General features: G+C 41.4%; 1 protein-coding gene across 9 annotated transcripts in view; it reads right to left on the reverse strand.

The window, feature by feature from the left end:
- Positions 1–3,231: 3,231 nt before the first annotated feature.
- The window catches only part of KCTD1 (potassium channel tetramerization domain containing 1), a 100,049-nt gene continuing 80,603 nt past the window's right edge, over positions 3,232–22,677 (reverse strand). For all 9 annotated transcript variants that reach the window (XM_074549964.1, XM_074549949.1, XM_074549934.1 and 6 more), the window contains exons 3-5: positions 9,498–9,642; positions 6,324–6,629; positions 3,232–3,442 (exon numbers count right to left, since the gene is read on the reverse strand). In XM_074549964.1, the coding sequence (XP_074406065.1) occupies positions 3,284–3,442; positions 6,324–6,629; positions 9,498–9,642 (610 nt within the window). In that variant the 3' untranslated portion in view covers positions 3,232–3,283. The remainder of the gene's footprint in view (positions 3,443–6,323; positions 6,630–9,497; positions 9,643–22,677) is intronic.

The raw sequence follows: 22,677 nt of genomic DNA on the forward strand, positions 1-22,677 counted from the left end.
CCAGAGTGCCTGGCTAGTACCTACCTGAAGACAGAATAAATTAGCAGCACCTATTTACCTGTGCTGCTTCTGGAAAGAGATATTAACCCCGTGACAAAGCAGGACTTCACTTTCTCCAGCACAGAGTAAATTGGTTCAGTCTCCAATGGGACACTTAGTATTAAGGTTCACCCAAGCATGCCAGGATCCATACTTACATTATGCAGTGTTTGGTACATTCAGGGGAAGAACTAAACCCTGGATCAATGGCTGTTGTAGAAATCCAACATTCTCATTACCCAAAGAAAAGGTGAGGACCAAATTCCTCTGCCTGTGTCTCACTGTGGGAAGGGGAGTTGGTGCCATCTGCAATCTCTGCACGTCTGCAGGAGTTCTCCTGGCAGCTGCTTAACCAACTTGCTGAAGTACCACCTTGGCAGCTACCACTCACTGCAGTTCTGCCTCTTGTTATTAAAAACATCAATGGCATAAAATGGAGTCAACACTTTCTAATAAAAAATTAGATCAATTTAGATGTCAAAATTGCTAACCTCCAAAGACAAGCTGACAGTAATCTGGTCCTTCTTGGTTCCCCCCACTCCCCCCACATTCCTGGAGAAATTGCTCATTTGTTTGTTGATCAGTTTTTCTAAAGAACATTTTAAAAACACATGGTTATAAACCTTAATTGCAAACAGGACTAATCTCTTTTGCTCTCTAAAAATCTACAGCCAGCTTATTCCTGCATACATTTTTCATCAGCCATTACTTTGAATATTCATGACCTCTTACTCCATGACCACATTGTAACTGCAGAGGCATTTACATTCAGGGTCTCAGAGTGATTTTTGACTCCATCAACAACAAAAGCGGGCTTGGTGAGAGGGTGCCCAGCCAGCTGAGGATTTGGAAGGAGCACAGTGATATCTTTAAAGTCATTGACTTGGACAGGTACACGCTGAGCAAGCAAAACCACCAGCAGAGCACAACTTGCTGGCTCTGGGAGTCACATGTTGGAGAGCATCAGAGGCAAAGCTCCCGTGCAGAAGCTGCAGGCAGTGTGGGCCCTGCCAGCACTGGGGGAACACCTTTGGGGCTGCTGATGCAGCAGGCTTGCAGCCTTGCTTCCCAAGGAGCAGGGAAAGAAGCTGCATTCCTCCCAGCTCCAGCCTGCACAGCAGTCTCTGAAGAATCACATCACCTTGCACTGGGACCTGTGGACTCTCAAACCCATGGGGACTGGCATCTTTTTGGACAACACAAATTTCGTCACTCCCAACAGTTTGAAGATCTGTTAAAAATATTTATTTCCCTGGGTTTTAGCTTTCCAACTTCTATGCAGACTAACAACCAAATTGTGGGCAGTAAGAGCAAGCATTTGTTTATTTTGTAAGAGGACTTCTTGCTGCTAATTGAAAACAAGCATTTTCAATGAGGCAGCTGTTTCAGTACTGTGAATAGACAGATCAGCATCACATTGAAGATCTAATAACACACTAATGAACCTTAATTTTTAGAGGCCCCTCCCTCACCCATTTTCACACTTCAGTAATTCCAAACCATTGATATGTGATGCCAGTTATTTGAAGATGTCCTCAGACATATTTTAATAAAAACCAGAAAAAATGTAACTTTTTTTTTGTTAGACTATATTGGAAACCTTGTTACATGTATCTAACAGTTTCTCTTTTTCTTTTCTTAAATAAATAGCAAAGTGTCACCAAAATGAATGGAATGCCAGCACCATTGCGTTGATAGAAATTTCCACACCAGGATGAACACACATATTCTGTAACAGTGCAAAAAAGGAGACTTTGGAGGAAAGGTGGTGGTTGCTGGTGCATCAACCCGTGAGCAGTCTGTGCAGTGGCATTGGGATGTGGTGCCTCTGCAAAACCTCACAGGCCTGGAGCCCGCGCCTGCAGAGGTGGCCCCAGTGAGACTCTGCAAGAGAGCAGCTGGCAGGGCTTCCAATGCAGAACGTGGAATTACTGCCTGCTACCAAGGGACCCAGTCGATGGTAACACAAGGGGCTGGCCATGTCACTCTCTGACAGAACAACGGCTTGAAATGAGGGAAATGAGCAACCTGAAAACCAAACAGGCTGACTAACACTCAGCAGGGCAAGGGCGTGGAGAGTCAAAGCTGCCAACTCCTTAATCAAGAGGGAACGATGCAAGGATTCGCTGTTACACTGAAGGTTACAGAACAAGGTGTCATGTTTTCATGGGTTTCCCTGGGCTGAGCTGGTGTTATTTTTCACATCTGACCAACAGTTTCTCTTCCAACTGGGAGAGTGCTCAAGGAACAGCAGCCATGTGCACCACACCACAAGATCCCTCAACAGCCTCTGCTGCCTTAAACTCACTCCACCCTGTGCAGGCAGCTCTGCCTGCCCACTGCCTTGCCCCTCTACATTGCATTGCACTGGAGTGCAGTGCAATCCCCCTCTCTGCTTCTGTTGGCTTAAACCAGACCCTTGTTATTTTAAACAGGAGTTTATTGTATTTAATACATTATAAAATTTGAAAAAATTGTAGGAAAGCAGCAGATTCAAACCAGAGCATCTCTACCAAATATTAATTATTCTGGCCCCCTTTGAAAAACACAAAACAAAACAACAAAAAAACTCATTCAAAAGAAAAGTTAACCTTTCACATCTGTGAGGGCTGACAAAAAAGTGTGCGACTTCTGTACAAACTACATTTAAAATTTCAGCTTTCCAATGCAATGGATGGTCGTCTCCTGAACACCTGCCCATCCACCTCTAAAAAAGACAGACATAAACCTCCATATGCAAATAAAGTTGAGTCAGGGTGTGTACACATTAAAAAGTGGATGGCTGTTTGGCAATGAAAATGGGTGAAGAACAGTCCATGAATCCCCCCCTGGCAATGGCTTGTACACCGTTAAGTGGGCCCGGGAAGGGCCTGGGACACTTAATGGCCATCACAGCACCAACCTCATCTACCACATTTTGTCATTGCATTTCCTACCCTTTGACATATACATACATATATATATGTACAGACATACATATACATACATATTTTTTTTAATGTGTGTGTGTGTTTTCTTTTATACCTTGAGGTTATTATTATTATCACTACTATTCCAAGTGTTCCCATATGAATTCAGGTGTGGTCTCTATATTTGATATAAATGTGTCTTTTATTCAATTTTAGTTCCAGGACTTGTTTGGAGTCCAAACTGCACATGAAATGTCTCCCTTTTTGTTTTTCCTTTTTCCTCTTTGTTTTCCTTTTTTTTTTTTTTTTTTTTTGCATAAAGAAACATGTCCATTTTAGTCCAGAGGCTCTTGCTTTATTCGAATGACAGAGGGTGCACGAGATGTCCTTCTGAGTTCTCGTCTCAGTACGTATTCACTGAATTGGGAAGAGTCCACTCCACCTCCACATGAGCCAACAATCTCAAACCCTCTTTGCTGTAACCTCTCAAGTACCTGCAAAAAAGATGAAACAAACACCAATGGATAAGTAAATTAACAGACTACTTGCAGTGCAATGATAATAACTGCTGTTTTCAAATGGATTCAGCTAGGGGGGAAAAAAAGTGGTTACACAGCTTAACTGTACTGGATTGATTTCTGCTGACTATGGCCACTGAGCAGTGAAAAAAAAAATGAAGAAAAATTTATTTTATTTTTTTAGTACTGTTAACAAATCCAGTTTTCTTCTGGCCACAGAAAGAGGACTAGAAAAACACATTCTCTGCTTTATAGAATTTACAACACAAAAGGGCAAATACATGATTGCACAGCAGATGCTGAGCAAACACCACAATGAAATGGCGACAGTGTAGATAACAACGGTCGTAATTTCAGAAAACCTACCATGATATTTACTAGAGACTTAAAAACCAACTCTTTGTTACTTCTATCATCATCTTCACCTGTTCTAGGCTTCCTTTGCCTCGCCTGTGAAGGTGATTTCCTGAGATTTAACAGGGTCAGCCTGCGAAACCCAAGGAAGGGGCTGATGCTCCCAGACCCCAGAGGATGTGGGACCCTCTATTCAGATCTCACAAGGGCTGTGCTGGAATCTGGTGCCTACCATGGCTTCCCCAGCTGTTTCAGCAGTTGTGAAATTGGCTTGCATGCATGCTGGGACAACACTGGCAAGCAGAATGGCAGAAGACTGCAAAGGACTAGGGCAGGGGAAGAAGCAAGCTGAGGTTTAAAAATGCTTCAAAGAAGACATGCCACATCTTTACATAAAATGCTTCAGGTTGGCAAATGTCTTTCTAAAGTACTTGAGCATGGTTAACTGCACAGCAGTTATATAAAAAAGAAAGGGATAGGAAAAGAGACCTGGAAACAGTGATCAAAACACATGTGATCTTTAGCTTTTAACAATATATGCCAAAATCCCCTGCCCCTGCCCAAATGTGTCAGTGCAAGCCACTGGAAAAAAGAACAGGAGAACTTGGATCCTGAGAAAAAATATGGTGGAAGTAACTCTGGAAACTAGCTCAGCCCTGGACAATCCATTTGGTCTGTACCTCATCCTTCAGGTCTATTGGTAGTCCTTTCCTGTCTCCCATTTTTATTAGTACTGGGAGATACTTATATCCTCCCATTACCAATGTGGGATCATTACACAAGTCTGTACATATTTTGCCACTCTAACTCAGGTTTTTCACATCAGTAAATATGCTTTCTAATTCTTATTTGTGCAACAAAAATGTAAGCATCAGAATAAGTGACAAAGTGTTGAAGGATATAACTGCCTTGATAACTGTCATATGATATAGCTAAGCAGCCATCCTTGAAACTTCATTTCGGCTGTAATCTGATGTCTAAGGCTGTCCTAAATTTGCATTAATCTCTATGACAAACAATTTTGATGTTTCAGCATGACAGTCAAGGCCAGTAAGAGACAACTGTCCAAGCTTAACATGGGTTAGATAGGTCTAGATAGGTCTCTCTGGAGCCTTGTGTTAAGTGCTAGCACAGGTGTAGTGCCTGGCCAGCCTTCACTGTGCCCCAGTGCTTCATCTGGAGAACAAGAGGCGCAGGGGTGACCTTCTAAAACTACCTGAAAAGAGGCTGTAGCAAGGCAGGTGTCAGGCTCTTCTACCAGGAAACCAGCAACAGGTCAAGAGGAAATGGCCTCAAGATGCACCAGGGGGCATTCAGGTTGGATTGGACATCAGAAAGAATTTCTTCACTATGAGGGTGGTTCAGCATTGGAATGGACTACCCAGGGCAGTGGTGGAGTCACCATCCCTGGAAATATTCAAGAAATTACTGGATGTGGCACTTAGTGCTGTGGTTTAGTTGACGTGCTGGTGATTGATCAAAGGCTGAACTTGTTGGTCTTGGAGATCTTTTCCAGCCTTAATGACTGTGATTCTCTACCTGGACACTGGGACCTGGCAGATGAAAAGATGCCAAGCTCAGCTTGCAAGCCTGTTCTGTAAAAGAATTCACCCATGAGCCTGCAGCGCTTAGGAGGTGTGTTTAAGTCAAACAGCATTGATTTTGCCATTGATGATTTCACATGGGAAGTGCTGGCTATGCAGGATGTGCTGACTAGGGGCAGGCAGGTGTCTGAGGCTGGTTGCTTTTAACCAACAAAGGATAAAAACATAACACTAACACTGCAGTTGATTATAATTATTCCAGGAATTACCTGCATTTGTCTCCCAGATTTTCTCTTATCCCTTATTGATTTCATAACATCTACTGATTTTAGACATTGCTACATTGCATCATAGAATACTTTGAGTTTAAAGGAACCTTTAAAAATCATCAAGTTCAACCCCTCTGCAGTGGGCAAGGACGTCTTTAACTAAATCAGGCTGCTCAGAGCCCTGTCCAGCCTGACCCTTGAATATTTCCATGGATGGGGCATCCACCACCTCTCTGGGCAACCTGTTCCAGCGTTTCACCACCCTCACTGAAAAATTTTCCTCCTTTTATCTAGTAAAAATCTACTCTATTTTAGTTTAAATCATTATCCCTTGTCCTATCAATTGCAACAGGACTCCACTATGCTATAAAAAATCAGGAAAAAATACTGGAAGTGAAAGTGAAGGGTTTTCCCTATGACCATGGAAAATTCTAACACTACTGTAGTTTGTTTGCAAAGAGATTTGAATTGATACATGAATTAAATGGAGATACATGAATTAAGTGGATTAAATGGTGATACATTAATTAAATGGAGAAAGACAACTCGACACACAGAAGTTAAGTAACTTGCTTAAAAAGCCTCCAGCTGATTCTGCTCACCAAAACGCTCCAGTGACATGGAGCAGGGTCAGCCCACTGGCACCTGGCCAGCAGCTCCCTTTCCAAAACTGCAGGTGTGACATCCTACCTGAACTGAGTTGAGGTGGCAGTATCCGTTCAGCGGGAAGCGGATGACATGTGTGGAGTCGTGGTTCCAGCCAGCGTTGACAGAGTTACACATCACATCCCCGATCTCCGGGAACACCTCCTCTATCAATGACTTATCTCCGCTCAGCGTAATCCTCTCGCCGAGATCTGGGGCCACTCGCACCACCAGGCACTCGCAGGACTTTGAGAAGCGGCCGCTCTCCCGGTCCTGTTTCCACCGTTCCATCTCTCCTAGCATGGGCTGAAGCTGGAAATACTTTGCTTCTTCATATAACAAGCTGTAGTCCTGAAAGACACACACATTAAGAGAGGCATTGCTAATGTGGTGCTTAAGGTAGATGGATATTCAGGCCGAGGCTGCTCTAGGTTTGGAGCCCTTTGGACAGAGCCCCTCATGACTGTGTAGGAAGGTGTAATAAAGTAACAGTGCAAACAAAAAATAACCATCAGCTCTCAGGGGTCTCTGTGGTCACAATGACCCCGAGATATGTTAGTCTCTTTGCCCAGCCCAGCAGCTGAAGAAGGAGTCAGGATTCTTCTGTTCTTGTTCTCAAGGTTGTTTATTATTTCTTATCTATAACACTCTTTCTCTGACCTGCTGAGGTCTGTCTGGCAGGTTGGGTTGAGGCACACTGACTGCTTTCAAAGGTGGTGTTCTCTTTCATACTAAAAACTACATGTCCGTTATTTACAATAATTTCCCAATACCTATCACCTATGTTAGACAGTGTGTTTCTACTCTAAGCCAATCTAAAAGTACCAACATCACCCAGAAGATGGAGGCTAAGAAGAAGGAAGAAGGACAAGGCATGCCCAAATCCCTCCATCTTGGCACCTGAACCCCCATTCTAAAACTCAAAATTCTACATTTTCACCCTGTGATAAATTCACTAACACTCTATTCAAACTCTTGTGGCTTGCACATCTTCATACAAAGTTGGTAATTGTTTTTTCCAAGGGCTAAAATCAAAGGCACAGGTGTTTTTGACTCTGTGCCAAGGTTTCCAAGCCCCCTGTCAGGGTTTCAAGTCCTCCAGGGCAGCCAGAGAAATTTCCCGGATTCCAACAATCAGCTACTTGGAACACAATGAGTATAGCAGCACATGCAAAAGTAAGGCTATGCTTGCTCAACTCCCTTCTGCAAAAAAAAAAAAAAAAAAAAAATTCCACTTTTCCCCATATTTCATCCCCACAGTGATGTCATATAATAATGATCTCATTGAACAGATGGAACAGAATTCAATCAGGATTCAGAAAATTCATCACTAGGATCCATTGTGTCTTACAGCCATACTAGCAGGCATTATAACAGGTATAAGAATGTAAATGAGGAAGCCTGCAATGTTTGTTAGTGTAAAATGATTCAGATATTTGCATAATGTTTGCACATATTAGTGCATTTTAAAAATTAAGTATTTTTTAATACTTCCCTATTTTGCCACTAGTATTGTTTACTACATCATCTCAAATGCCAGAGCAGAGGGAATGCATTTCTAGGCATAGCCACTGCAGAAGTAATTTAGAACTGATGATGTGGAGTCTGCCTACTGCCATTTTTTAAATTTAAAAAATGTTTTTAAAAAAATCTTATTTTTCTAGGTGTAAGAGCATAAAACCATTTGGAAAATATTTATACAGAGAAAAGAGATACATGAGAATTAGGGATGAGAGAGAAACAAAATGACAAGAGAAGCCTGGTAACAGTCAGTATGGTCCTGAATTTGAACTATAAACCAAATACTTGATGAGGACACCTAATTCATGGTAAAAATACTAAATACTGCTTACATTTATTGTGTAACAAAAAAAGTAATGTAACACATATATTTCTAAGAAACAAGAAACACTGTTCATTTTAATCACTGGTTTTTTTTGTACACCTTAAAGCATAACTAGGGAGGACATACCTTTGAACATCACAGTTGGGTGAACTTGCCAGGAATTACATTTTTAATTTCAACACAGCTACAGTATATTTATGTGTTTAAAAAGCTCTACATATGTAATTTCTTAATATTGCATGGTGACTTTTCCTTTTTCTGTATTTCTGATTACCTGTAGAAGAAGTGCCGAGAGCAGCACAAAGCCATGCTAAGGCTTCAAAAGAAGGAAGTGATGCTTATCTGCTTTCTCCAAACTCCACATTATTCAGGGAAATCTGCTCTTGTCACTAGGGGAGTAGCAAGGATGTGTCTACAGCAGATAATTCAAAGCTTGCTGAAATACAGCTCTTGAACTCAGCCTCACACCTGTTATGCCCAAATGCCTGAAAAACTGTCTCAGCTACGAGGGGAAAAGGACTGAATAGCAGTGTGAACTGCTCCATCCCTGCCTCATCACCCATCACCTCTCCTGTCCAATCCCAACTGCTGCATTTCCTGCAGTGAACCACGTGGTCATGAAGTCAAGGTAAGGATCTGTTCTGACTGAAGATCCCATATATATACCCTCATACCTACTAGCAGATCAACATCGCATGGATTCTGAGGCTCTGCCTCTGTAAGCTTTGTCTGACATTGAAATACCACTAATTCAATTTGTTACTAAAAAAAAAAAAAACCCTAAAAAAAAAAGCAAGCACTTTATTCAAGTTTAAATAATAAACAGAGAACAATTAATTCCTGACTAAAACTCCAAAATTAAACTTGCAGTACGCATTCAAGAGTCTGAGGAAGAAAACAGTCTATGACAATGCCCAAATATTACCACGTGTGCAGTTTATTTTGTCAATATTGTGATTCACACACCATTGTCTGAATTTCAGTGTGGGAGTGGAAACTGGAGCTGCTGCAATCGTTGGGGAAGCATAAAATTGGATGAAAGGACAAATAATCAGTAAAGCTCATGAGCAGTTAGTTGCAGATTGTCGCTTCTGTTTCCAAGAGTATGGTACAACATTTAATTTCCCTGGGTCAAATCTGGCAAGGTTGCTTTATTACCACTATAGCCAGGAGGGGAAAGTTTAATATTGATGCCACTCTAGGAAAGGAAGACACCACTTTAGCAACCCCATTCTTACTTTTGCCATGTACCTGAAATCAAACACCATACCCTGCAAGTCCACCTTCCCTATCCAGGCCTCTCTTTTGTCTACACACCAGATACTTGCTTTACCAAGGTGCATGCAAAACACCCAAGTCCCTTGAAATCTCACCTTGAAATCATCAGGAATGAGGAGTTTTGATGTCCTTAAGAAATTCAAGATATATCTGAACATCTGTCCATCTCTGTCGATGAAATAATGCTGCTTGAGACTGTCGAGGACAATGGGCTCTGTGCCATCGAAAAGCCGGCCAATTCTGGAGAGGAAACAAGAGACAAGGAGCACAGTCAGACCAAGCTCAGCTCAAGAGCTGCTCAAATAGCCCAGCACTACAAAACCCTCCCATGCACACTTCACTGAAGCAGGTCTGTGGCTTTGTTTCATTAGAAAAGGGCTGGTTTCAAACCACTGTGTAAGCCACATATTTTCCAGGATAGCCTCATTAAGTTCCAAGCAGCACAGCTGGGGAGGTAGAAGGGAAGAAGCCAGGCCAGCAGCCTCTCCCACCCACCTCACTGCCCCAGTCTGTATCTCATAAGATGACAATCTCTCAATTATTTTGGACACCTCTTTTGACAGTTCCCTCAGCACAGCTCATCCCCTCTAGATGCTCCAACGCCCTGGACTGACTCATTCTGTTTTATAGAGCACTTAGGGAACTTGATTTAGTTTGGATTGCATAGGGAACTTGATTTAGCTTGGATTTAGTTTGGAAACTGTACCTGGGGAATAGTTTGGTTTGGTTCTTTGCTTAGTTTTCACTTGTTTTTAAACTCAGGTCACTTTTTGGATACCATTTACTGCAACCAACATTAAGGCAGGCACAGCTAAGGTGAGGGGCAGCACATTGTGGTACCATAAAGACAGGGCTGCAGAGTTGATAACATTTCAATGTGAGGTAATGCTTTAATGTAAAAGTTAAGTGCTTGTGGCAGGTATCAAGCAGAACACTCAAATAATACAGAAAAATGTCTCAGCTTTTAGACACCACCCACTGACCACCAGAACCACACAGCCACTTAGAGAGCCTCCTCTTGGCAACAGGTCTTGCAACATCAACCACTGAGTACACATAACATTTCTGCATGTGGGCCTCCCAAACCAGCTCTAGTTAGAGCAATAGGAAGGGCTGAAAAAGCCAAACAAAACCCTCAGAGTGACACCAAATAAATGTTTTGTTACTGCACTGGGGCATTTGCAAAACACTCCTGAGTCACTGGTGGTTTCCCAATGAAACGAGCAGGAGTGACTGGCAGGTCTGATTTTGTGTGCCTGTTCACATGGCTGTATGTGCAGCGTGGAAGTACTTTTTGACAGCAAATAGTCATGGCACACTGTTTTTGTTTTGTTTTAAAAGCAGTGAATAAACAACGAACCCCCACTACCAGCAATAAAAAAAAGCCACCAAATACTCAGAGGTGATCAGCCCTCCTGGCTGCACGAAGCACCCCAGGCTGAGAGATGCCCCATCCAGTGGCCAGCAGAAGGGGATGTCCAGAAGGGATTCAAGAGGCAAAAGACAGAAGTGATTCCCAAAGAGGGGGAGGCAGCAGGGCTTGCAGCAGGGCCTCAGGGAACTGCAGAGGGGCAGGGCTCCAGGCAACCATACACTGTGTTGCATCAACAGCCAAATATCCTCCCTTTGAAAATGGCACAGGCAGCCCAAATTGAGTTTGGAACAATGTCTGTGCCTGGAGCAGGTATATATATAAGTTGTGAACAGAATACAAATCTCATCTATAGCTTCTCACCAGCTGGGAGGAGACCAGAAAACAAATAAAACTCCATTAACCCCAGCTGGCCATTTACAATTCTGTAATAAGTGCATGAATCAATTCAAGTTGCATGAAATCTGTAACATATAACAAATTAAATATATTTTGCATCATGAGCAGGTAGAGAACACTTTTTTTTCAAAGCCATCCCTTGAACTATTCGAGCTTTCTTCCTCAAAGACTTGTTACTGCCTGCCCTGCTGCTCAAAAGCAGCGACAGCCCATATAACACAGGCTCCTGTTCACGTGGTGTATGAGCCACATTTTATGTCTAATATGGAAGTACTCAGCATTTAGAATTAATTTTCCCCTATACTCAAGCATGTCATCTTCAAATTTATCACGGAATTCACACACAAAACATGTATTTGGCCAAGTCAGTCATTACTGAAATGTATAATTGTAATTGGTTTCTGCAGCATTTTCCTAGTTCTAAATTACTTATATAATTACATATTTTAAACCTCTAGGCTTTTTGTCTCCATTTTATTAATTGTTTAGAGAAGAGCAAGATAGTATCAGAGGATGGAGCCTTCAGACAAAACCATAATGCTGAGGAGAGTGCTCAGCCACTGGGAGTGCTACCTGGGACCTGAATGGCTTTGGGAATGGACTGGAAGTGTTAACAGAAAGCACTGCCTCAGTGCTCTGCTGCTCTGCAGCAGCAACAACAGCAGCAGCAGCAAAATCCCAGGAACTGCAAAGTCCCAGTCCCCTCCTGACTCCCCTCCCAGGATCACTCTGCAATACACTTTCACATATTAAAACAGCTTTGGAAGGGTAGATCCCCAGCAGAGACTTCTGTAAAGAAAATAGTTTTTTTTTTCCTTTTCAGATGGAAAAATGTAGATTCCAGCATCCTTCATGTGGCCTTCAAGGACAAAACCTGAGGTATGATGGGATGCAAATCTGGTGACATGGTCCTGGTTCCTAATCTGCATTTGCTACATCCATCAGGAGAGGAGGCTGGGCTATGCCAGGATCTAGGGAACAACCAGCATCCTCACCTTCCAGCATCCTCACCAGGAACTCTTGTGCTCCCAGGGGCACAGTGGGAAGCACTTCCTCATGCCTCCCCTGTCACCTCCTCTGTACAATGCAATTGATCACCATCCTCCCTGCCACCCAAAGCTTTGCTGGCACTCCTGCTTGGTCCCACACTGGGATTATACATGCTTAAGAGACACCAGTTTGCTAGCACAAGAAAGGACTGGTAAGTCATTGTAATTTCACTTCCCAAGAAAACCTGAAAGATGTTTTTCCCCATCTTCTTCTTGACAATGTTGGCTGATGACTGGCAAAGACACCTTTCTGTTTTAAATGACAAATACATAACAGCTGAATGGAGTTTCGAGACAGGAGAGCACTTTGAAGGAGGCTTGCAAAATAAGATGATAATCATATGCAGAATTAGCCAAATATCAAGGGTAAAGGATAAGAAACTGTAGTCCATTTACAAGAAAATGTGCTTCTGAAATATTTAATTAAAACTAACAGACTGGAATTTTCCATATATCAGGAAAATTAACGTCCCATGGGTTGAAAGTGTGACCTCCAATGGGTAATAATTAATGTCTGTGGCTTTAAGTATCATATTCCACTGTCAGAAAACGAATGCTTCAAGGGTTGAAAATATAACCAGTGGAAAACTCTGCTTCCATGTGAGAGTTTGGTTTTACTTAAAGGACACAAACTAGGTATAGCTACAAGCCCTCGTTTACTGGAGAAAAAACAACAGGGAATGGAAAATATAATTGTTTTAATTCCATAAAATACTACAGAGATGGATCTTCCCACACATCAGCACTCCTGTAACAGCATTTCTATACCAAAAAGCTAGCACAGGAAGATGATTGCTTGTAGGATTTCTCAATTTCTTCAGAAAAAAGTCCTACTTGTCAACTATAAAAATATACTGTCTGCAGCAGAACTGTATACATGGTGTGCTTATAGCCTTGATCTCTCGTTGTATAAATATTTAAATATATTATTATTATTATACACATAAAGAGAAAAGACTTCACTTTAGTATATTCTGCCTCAGCTGGAAATGTGGGAAAGCAGCAATAATTAGGAACAAGACGCCCAGTAGTAATTAAACAAGTCAATTATTGCAAAATTCTCTTAATGCCAAGAAAAAAATGACAGAGTTCTACAGAGTGTTTTACTGGCTTCACTGGACAGAGCTCAAATTCTTCACTTCTGAAGGAACACGGAAAAGCTGCAAGCCTTGACGTTTACAAACATACAGAATATTACATTACTTTCAAACTAAGGTAGAAATAAACATTTCTTCTCTGAGAAAATACAGGTTTCTTATAATTGAATATATTCAGTATATAATTTCTTCTATTAACATCTTTATCTACTACAAACTAACTGAAAATATTTTGCAATACACTACCTTCAACAGTCCTGAGCTGCCAGAGTTCAGTGCTCCCCACGTCTTTCAAAGAACAAGAAAAAGGGAGGAAAACTGGTGAGAAGTCCTTTTTTTAACCCATCAGAGGGGGCTGTGCAGCAGGAGGAGCAGCAGTGGTGCGCTGGAACCTGCAACCCCACACTGATGGCAAGGCAAGTAACTGCCTGGATTTCACTGAGGGAGGATATTCAGCAGCTAGCAAAGAGCAAAATACTCATGAAAACATATATCTTTCCCTCTAATGATGAATCACATGACAAAGTAAATGTATTTTATTTGAAATCTTACTCATCTGGTTGGAGCCACAGCAGCAAAGGGATTAGGAGTTTGGTCCTTAAAAGTTAAGTGCAAGTTTTATTTTCACATCATTATATTCATGTGGCTAATGGGAAGGCTTATTTAACACTCTGGAGTGTGAGGAGAATGAGCTGTAACGAGCTTTTACTTTTTTTTTCCTCTGCAACTTTTTAGTTCAAGCCATCCTTATTAATTTCTTTTCATTTTCTTTTACTGAGTGCTCAAAGGCAATTTGCATAAGAGTCCATTATAAACGAGATCTGTTTAATGGTATGCTCATCTCATGGCTATTTAATTTTACTTCCTTGTATGTCTAAATTATATAATTTTGCACTGTCCCCTAGCAGCTAGTACAGTTGAAGTGGTGTCCATGCCAGTGAGAAATGTTATCCTACCCAAGTGGAGAATTATGAGGTTCCTATTCTTTTTTTCCAGATAACCACTTTGACAGTATCAACCTGCTTTTCTTTTTTGAATAACTTACATAATTTGGATCCACAGAGACTGAATACATAGCAACCTTTATAATTCTGCATAACAAAAGTTGGCTCATAAACATAACAGAATACATTTGCAATTTTCAGGAACATATATTACGAAAACCACATTTTAACAAAATACCCTGTTGTAATCTCTTGCTCTCAATGCTATTATAATTTGTTCTTATCTTTTTCTTCTTACATTTAATTTAAGGTTTCATGTCCATGAGTCTCAGGAATTTCTTGGCACATACAGTTCCTACATTATGAGAAGATGGATTAATACAAATAATTATAAATCAAAGGTAACAGAGAAAAAATGCATTAAAACCTAAAGCTCATTAAACTTTCTATAGAAAAAGTATTTATATAGGAGCCAAAATTACAGAGAAGAAGAATGTACAGGGAGAGGTTTTTAAACACCAGTTCCTACAAGATGTAAAAAAAAAAAAAATACATGGCATTTTAAAGAACAGATAAATGCCAAATACTGAGTAAAAGGATGTCAGACCCTTGTAGAAATATTTGCTAAAGATTAAGGAACTGAATCATTTACATGAAGAAGATTTCAAACATCTTAAGATTGCTACTTCGGCCTGACAGTAAAAGAAAAGGTGGGGACAAGCTCAGAGGGCTCACAAGGCATTTAGAAGGAAATGAGATAGACAAAAAGTGGTGAATAATCTTAAAGGCAGAGCAAAGTATGCGAGGAGCAGATGGGAAGGATCTGAAATGATGAGTGACAGGGTATCATCAGGGAACACACTAGAGACAAAAAAACCCAAAAAACCCAAACAACTAAGAAAAAAGAGAGAAACATGGGATTTGCTACAACCTGCCTGATCAGAGGCAGCATCAGGAGCAGAGATGAAAGCCAATCAGACATATTACAAAATGAACTAATAGCTGCTGGATCTAATCCAGATGGACAAACTGACACATTAACTGGAAAAGTATGAATTGCACAACATGGTGTAGTCATGTTGCAGGAATGCTACTGACACAAGAGCAAACTACGTCTGTCTACGCCACAGATGACCGTGGAGAACGAGAGACAGGTATGGAAATGACAGTGGAAGAAATGTGGACACATGGGTCACTGCAAACACAGGGGTGCATTAAAAACTGGGGGGCCAAGGCTCCACAAGTCAGTAAAAGCATCCAAACCTCTGTTTGCCCAAAAAGGAAGTTTTTCCAAAATAAAATAAAAGCTGCATTTTCCCTGCTAAAGAGGTGACCTAGCCACCTAGGAGTTTCACACCAGAACTAAAGATTACAGCACAAAATAGAGCTAATACAGCAACTCCCCTGGTGTACAGAACATACTGGTGGGCTGATAGTCACCCTGGTGGCTGTAGGGTGCCCGAATGTTCCACAGAAGCCAGTCCAAAAATGTAGTCTCTGCCACTGGCTTCCCTCGGGATGTTCAAACCCTCATTCCCAAACCACGGAATCAGGACCATCATCTGCCCAGACACAAAGGGCACTGGTAGAAATGCCGACATTTCAGAACAGAAAGGAGTAAATAGTTGGGATGGGATGTTGAGAGCTGTTGGCTCATGACCAGAGAACAGTATTTGAAGGTAGATGGAAACCATCTCCCACATTGCAAGATGGTAACATGGGTGAGGCCAGGAAAGCACTACCCCAGACCATGGATGGGCCAGGGAGTTTCTGTTTACCATATTCCTTCTCTCTCTGCTCTGGTGAACCAGGGAGATGCAGAACTGATAAGAGGAACAGGCTGAAACCCTAATCTGCATTTTTTCACACAAGGCTGGGCAGGTAAGTGTTTTAAAAGCAATTTCAATACTGTGTCAGCCAAATCTCCTGGATCTTTAGGCTGCATTACAGGCTTCACATGTGGTTGAGAGGGGTCTATCCACTGCTCACCAGTTGTTTTCCCACCCCAAACCAGGATCTTTATAGCACAAACCCCATCACTTTTAAGAAAGTGAGGTTCCTCCATCTGACAGACACTTCCCAAGACATGTACAGACCATTCACTTAAGAGCTGGTCTTGATGATCATTGTGAATCCATTCCAATTCAGAATATCCTGTGACTGAATACATCCCTGATCCTCACAGTTTTGCTTGCCTTCAGATACCAAACACACCTTCAAGTACTTTTGCTACCATACAGATACGTCTCCAGAAAACTTAAGCCTTGCAATCCCTAAATTAGGGGATTGCTTGTCTGTTCCTTCAGCCAAGCCACAGAGTGGTGCCACAGCCCCTCTGTTCCTCTAGGACTTTGAGACACTTCTGGAAGCAGCCAGCATCCTGAGTGACCCACCTGCCAAATCTCGGAGACGCAGAGCAGGGCAGGAGGCTGCAGATGCCTGCCATCATCCCTCTCATCACAGGGGCAATTCACTCAAGGTATTTGTGAGGACATCAGGCAATAAGGAGCTACACACATGGGCTTCCCTGCACACCCAGAGACCATAGCCACAGCTTGAGCACGAGGATTTTAACCTTTTAAAATGCCATCTTTACTATTCTTTCTTTTCAGGTTTGCCCATGCACTGGATATAATGAAAAACAGTCTACAAGCCTTTAAGCCCCACATCTCCTACAGTGTTTGGTATCTTACAAATAAGTCCTTTAAAAACTTTCTAGTTTTCCAGAGCATATCAAAACCACTTTTCCTAAAATCACTTAAACCAATGAAATGTTAAATCAATTATTCATGCAAATACTTTTGCCATCTCTGTTTTTTGTAACCAAGTTTTCTTGGCAATGATAACATTTCACAGAAAAATTAACAAATACTCTCTTTGCTTGCCAAGATGATTTTACTAAGCTTGAATCCGATTTCATTGAGGTATGTTATTTGTTTTATCTTGAGGGAAGCTGCCTATTAAGTTAGTAGCAACCGTGTCCTTTTGCTTGTGATATGGTTATTACTGAGCTATCAGGAGTACCTTTAAGTTATTAGGGTGCAATGGCAAATTAAGTACTTTGCGTCATAATTAGCTAATAACTTTTGAATTATATTTTAATCATGTTTAAGATGGTCAGGTTGGCTGTGAGTGCAGATAATGGAGGATAGGAGCAGAACAGGAGTGTTTATCATTCAATACCAAAAGCCAGAAGGTAGGTAAACTGGTGGATGCACAACATCCCAAAGGCCATGATAATCTATATATTCAGAACGCTGAGCTCTTCACAGGCAGCAATGTAAAAAAGCAGAACTTGTGTCTTAGGATCACATTTAAGTAAAAAGCAAAAAATATATCAGTTTCAACTGAGCCTCCTTTGAGCCTGTGAACTTTTTGTTTTTTAATAAAATTATGGTTAACAGTACCCATCCTCAAATCACTGTTGATAAACTTGTTCACGCAGACTCCACAAAGAGAGGACACCGTTAAAGCAGCTTGGAAAAAACTACCAGAGCCATTTCCCTTTCAAAACTCATGATCAAGAAAAACCAAACAACCAACAAAAAACCTTCTCAGAATAGGGGAAATCCTTTGATGTATTCCTTTGTACATTAAGTTTGCCCCTCAGCTTTCATGAATTTCATTCAAACCACTACTAGTTCTCAGTATTTCCTCCGTATCCTTGAGAAGACTCAGCATCAAAATTCCACATACAAATCACTGGAAATCAGGAAACACTCCAAGTTGCTCCATGAAATGCCTTACAAAAGTAATGGCAAAACAAGTTCTGGATCCAAACCCAATAGAGATCCCACTACAGCATGTATATGCTTCGTAGAAACAGTAAGGGGTTGCTAATTCTGCCCCTTTCCAGGATGTTACTTTGAGAACCTGGCATCACTCTCACATGCCTGAAACCTCTTTCTGTATAAATTGCAAACATGGCAATGAAACCATAATGAATTAAGCTTTCCAAGATCTTCACAACTTTGACTACTTAGGCAGAAATCACATCTATGTTGTTTTGTTAACTGCTGCCTTCTCTTAGAGAAAGGACAGCACATTTCCATAGACAAGACAAGAACACACTTGCCTTCCCCTTTGCAAGAGTTGCACAAGCTCCTTCTTCATTGCAGCCCATAAAAGCAGGAGACTGCACAATTAACCTCTGTGTGCTCTGTGGGGGATTCTACAGGAACTGCTTCCTGAGAGAAAGGGGCCACTACTACATTAAAGCCTAAGTAAAAGCTTCCCATTAATGAATAAAATTCAGAGACAAAGCGCTTCTAAAACTTTTACATGTCTGTGTCTTAACTATGTTTGTGCCTGTGTCCCCAGAAAACACCACCTTCCAGAGCCCAGAATGAAGGAATGAAGTATTCCCAAACATCCTCACTCTTCTGCTTTCAATAAATACCCATGAAAGTCACACACAAACTTTGTAACATCCTTCTTAAGCGCAGTTCACGCAGAGGACAACAATTTGGGGCTGTTAGCTTGGGCAGCAGAAGCCTGTAAAACACATTACCAGGTCCCAGCCCTGCTGCTGAGCTAGGGCTTGGACTGTCAGAAGACAAATTTGCCAGGAAATGTGGAAAAGATGTTCAGTCTGCTTTTTAAAATCCCTACACAAACAGACAAAGGAGAAAAAAATGCATGTACAAAGAACACTATTAAGGTAGTCAAAACAAGCTTCACAAGTTAAGGTACGTCAGATATTAGAGATGCTCCTGCAAGTCACATTTGCAAACCTCCCTTTGTGTGAAGGATTTCAGACTTTAGATTTTAATGATCCACTTTTTTCTCACAGCACCCTAACTTGGCACCCAAGCCAAGTAGAAGCCAGGGTTGTACAGCCTAGCAGGCTGCTGCCCATGGGAGCCCTGCTTCATCTGCTGGAGCTCTAATGGATGAGGAAGGGACTGCAGGAAGGGAAAAATGGGTAAGGTAGATGGGGGCTGACCTAGAAAAAGGGACTCTGTCCAAGCATGTGCCAGATTTCCTCTGTGATGCTACCACTAAGCACACCTGCCCTAATTTTTAAGCTCCTTTGAGTGAAGCAAGAAGGGACCAGACTAAGGAACATTGTGAAGAAAGCACACAAGAATGACTCTTTAGAACAGGACTCAAGTAATATGCAGAAAATACAGCCCAAGGGACACATGCTGAACAGAGGAGGAACAGGAGATGCTGATGACATGTTTAGTAAATAAGCAACACATATCTCTGCACAGAGACAGAGAAATGTATTGGAGATAATATTATTACACATACACTATGAAAACTGCAAAAGTTACCCTGGCTGCCCAAATAACATTCTTTTCCTATAAAGCTTACTTTAATTGCAATGAGAGAAGCTGCAAGGCTATCTACCCAACGGCACATTTATTATACTTCAAATATTAGTGTTTTCCCTTACTTAGCCCACCTGCTCAGAGATTCCTCTACCTAGATAGAAAGCAGTACGTTCAGAATAACACCCTAGATTACAAATTCCTCTAGAAGGGCAATCCATACAGCATAAAAGCATACACAACAGAGGCAAGGAAGAGGGGGGTGTTATGAGCACAGAATTAAGTATGGAAAACACAGGACCGTACACCGCTCTTTTCTTGATTAACTCACATCCAGTACAATTACATTGCAGTGATTGCTCATGTGGACACACATAAGTGTCTACATAGAGAAACATGTTTATACCCGTATAACTCATTCCCATACATTTCCATGTTTAATCACTTCCATGCTAGAGGTTGCAGTGATTTATTTTTCAGTAACTAGAAAAATCACACCATTAACCAAATCAGCTCATACAGAACCTGCGTGCTAATCAGTTAAGAGGACAGGAAAGTCCACCTAAAACATCTTAGACAGTGGCTCTGAGCAATAAATAATGCTTATTGCACACGTCAGAAATGCCAAAGCCACACCTGAACATTTTGCTGGTGGTAGGGTGATAAAAAAACACACAGATAACATTATTTCCATTGACAAACTTTACATACACAAAACAGTGGCTTTATTGTTTATTAAATTAGATGCTGCCATGGTGTAATCATCCCTGCAGCCATACCAAACCCGACAGTAGGTCAGATGCAATGCTGTGGAGGAGGTAGAGAGAGAAGAAAGGAAGAGAAGTGAGACACAGCACAGAAGCAATAGAGCCCCATAAACTAGTGGTGCAAGGAATAATTAATCTATGGATGTAAAAACAGATGCCGTAACTGTAGAAAGCAAAATCTGCAAAAATACCACATGACAAAAGTAAATGTTACAACATGGTTCCTTTAATAAACAACATCCAGGATGTGATTCAACTGCCTGTTGCCACTAGAGATACTCTAGGGCATCCCAAAGTGCTGGGTGATGGCACAGGGACACTACTGCAGGCTTGTGCCCTGCTGGAGCAGCCAGAGTCCAAGCAGAAACTGCACAGGCATTAGCTTCACATGTCAAGGTGAGTGTATCCCACTCACAAAAATGACCAGAAACTGACTGTACCAAATTAAACAAAATCTAACATTCTTCCTAAACCTAAACTCTTTTCAATTCTTAAAAAGTCAGGCTCTATTAAATAAAAAATTACAAATTTATATGATATTAAGTTCAGAGCATAAGTTTGTAGTGCTCCTAAATTGTACAGGAATTTGCAACATTTTCAATTTAAGAGTTCTTTTACCCGGCAGGTCAGGTTACTCTCACACAGAGGAGCTGACTGGTCCTAGCTTCCTCCTGAGCTACAGCTTCACTACAGGAATACAGAGGAGTGACATCCAAAGTCACATTTAGGAGCCCTGCTTCCTAAATGCAGGCAGTCAGCCTCAAGTGTTTTAGCAGGGTATTGAGGTGAGCTGACTGTAGAATCAAGCTACAGCCCAAGGACAGACGGACACTGCTGTGGAGGGCAGCCCACCCACACGGGGCTGGCTCTCATCCACGCACACCTTGTGCACCACTGCAGTGATGGTGCACCCCAAAGATTGCAACAGCTCTGTCATGCAGCAACTGATAAATGCTGAATGCAGGTGGGAAATGATCTGTGGAGAAACACTCAAACAAGCTCAACTCCATCAGTCTGGAGGATTTACAGCAGTGAGGATATATGTCCTACATCCATTGTGATCTTCCTGGTGGAAACCAGCACAGCCCAATAGTGAAAATCTTCCTGGGGTGGTTCCAGGCTGCTAATAAACAAGAAAATGCCTATTAAGCTGAGCACTGCTTTGGAACTAATAGAAATATGCTGCTGATGAGGCAGACTACTGCTTGAGTTTGTAGGTTTTCATTATTGCATTCACTTAACTGTGAGGCTTTTCTCTAAAAAGAGGAAAATATAACTACACTTGGAACAATAGAAGTGAAAAAAGCACCCTTTTCTAAGGGACTCTCCATACTGCATCTGTCCTTTTCTCCAGATGTTAGTAACACCACATAACCCTCATATAAATAAATTAAGTTGCAGCTTGCACTAATACTGAAAAAAAAAACTTCTCAAGAAGCAACAAGGATATATACACCAACAGACAAGGATTTCCTTAACAACAAGAAGAAAAAACAGCTAATAGTTTACTGAGAAAAATACTGAATTTCAAACTTACAGTTTTTTAGAACAATGCAAGTTCTAATACAGGCATTTTTGGGGACAGAAAACTGTTCCAGAAAGTTCTCCTCCCCTCTGTTGAAACTCAAACACATTACAACCACCTTGCATTATTCCTTCCACTTGTGTACTTAGTTAATACCAATGCTTTTTGCTCTATATGTGAATGCAATAAAATTTTAATTTTGCAGAAATCCAGGTGTCTTGGTAGATTTCTGATTTTTTTTTTCTTTCCTCTCCCCAAGGCATAGATATAAATTGTTTTCCTCTATCTTTACAGGAGATCTACGGAACCACGTTATCAAAAGTTGCAGAAGACTGAAAATAGTTTAGGGTAATCAAGAGCTGCACTGTTTCATCAAAGCCCCATCTCTCCAAAAGCCACTGGTGTTGCAACAAACAGTTTGGGGCTATAGTTGGATTTTGATTATTTTCCATTACCTTCCTAAAACCTCCTCTTTTCGTGGCAGGCAGAAGCCAATTAGCACCATGAAAGGAAGAAGTCTGGAGAAAGATGATGTGTTAAACAACCAACTTTGACTAGGAAGTCAGACCATCAAATTAAATATTGCTAACCACCCTATGCACAAGAGTCTGTATTTATTTGTTTTAACCTCACCGTCAATGATGGAAGCTGACAGTGCAGTTCTTGGCCCCTCACTTTTGCACAGCTTTTCTTCCCTCAGTGTATACCACAAGACGACTACCCACAAGTAATGGCAGGTGGTGAAATGGAGCTGGGCCGGTCCAGCAGAAGGCAGAACCTGCTGCCGAGCACCATGATGGGTTTTAACAGGAGGGAGAAAGCATCTGAGGTCAGGCTGGGCTCTTG

The sequence above is a fragment of the Zonotrichia albicollis genome, chromosome 1, assembly GCF_047830755.1.
Source record: "Zonotrichia albicollis isolate bZonAlb1 chromosome 1, bZonAlb1.hap1, whole genome shotgun sequence".
NCBI lineage: Eukaryota > Metazoa > Chordata > Aves > Passeriformes > Passerellidae > Zonotrichia > Zonotrichia albicollis.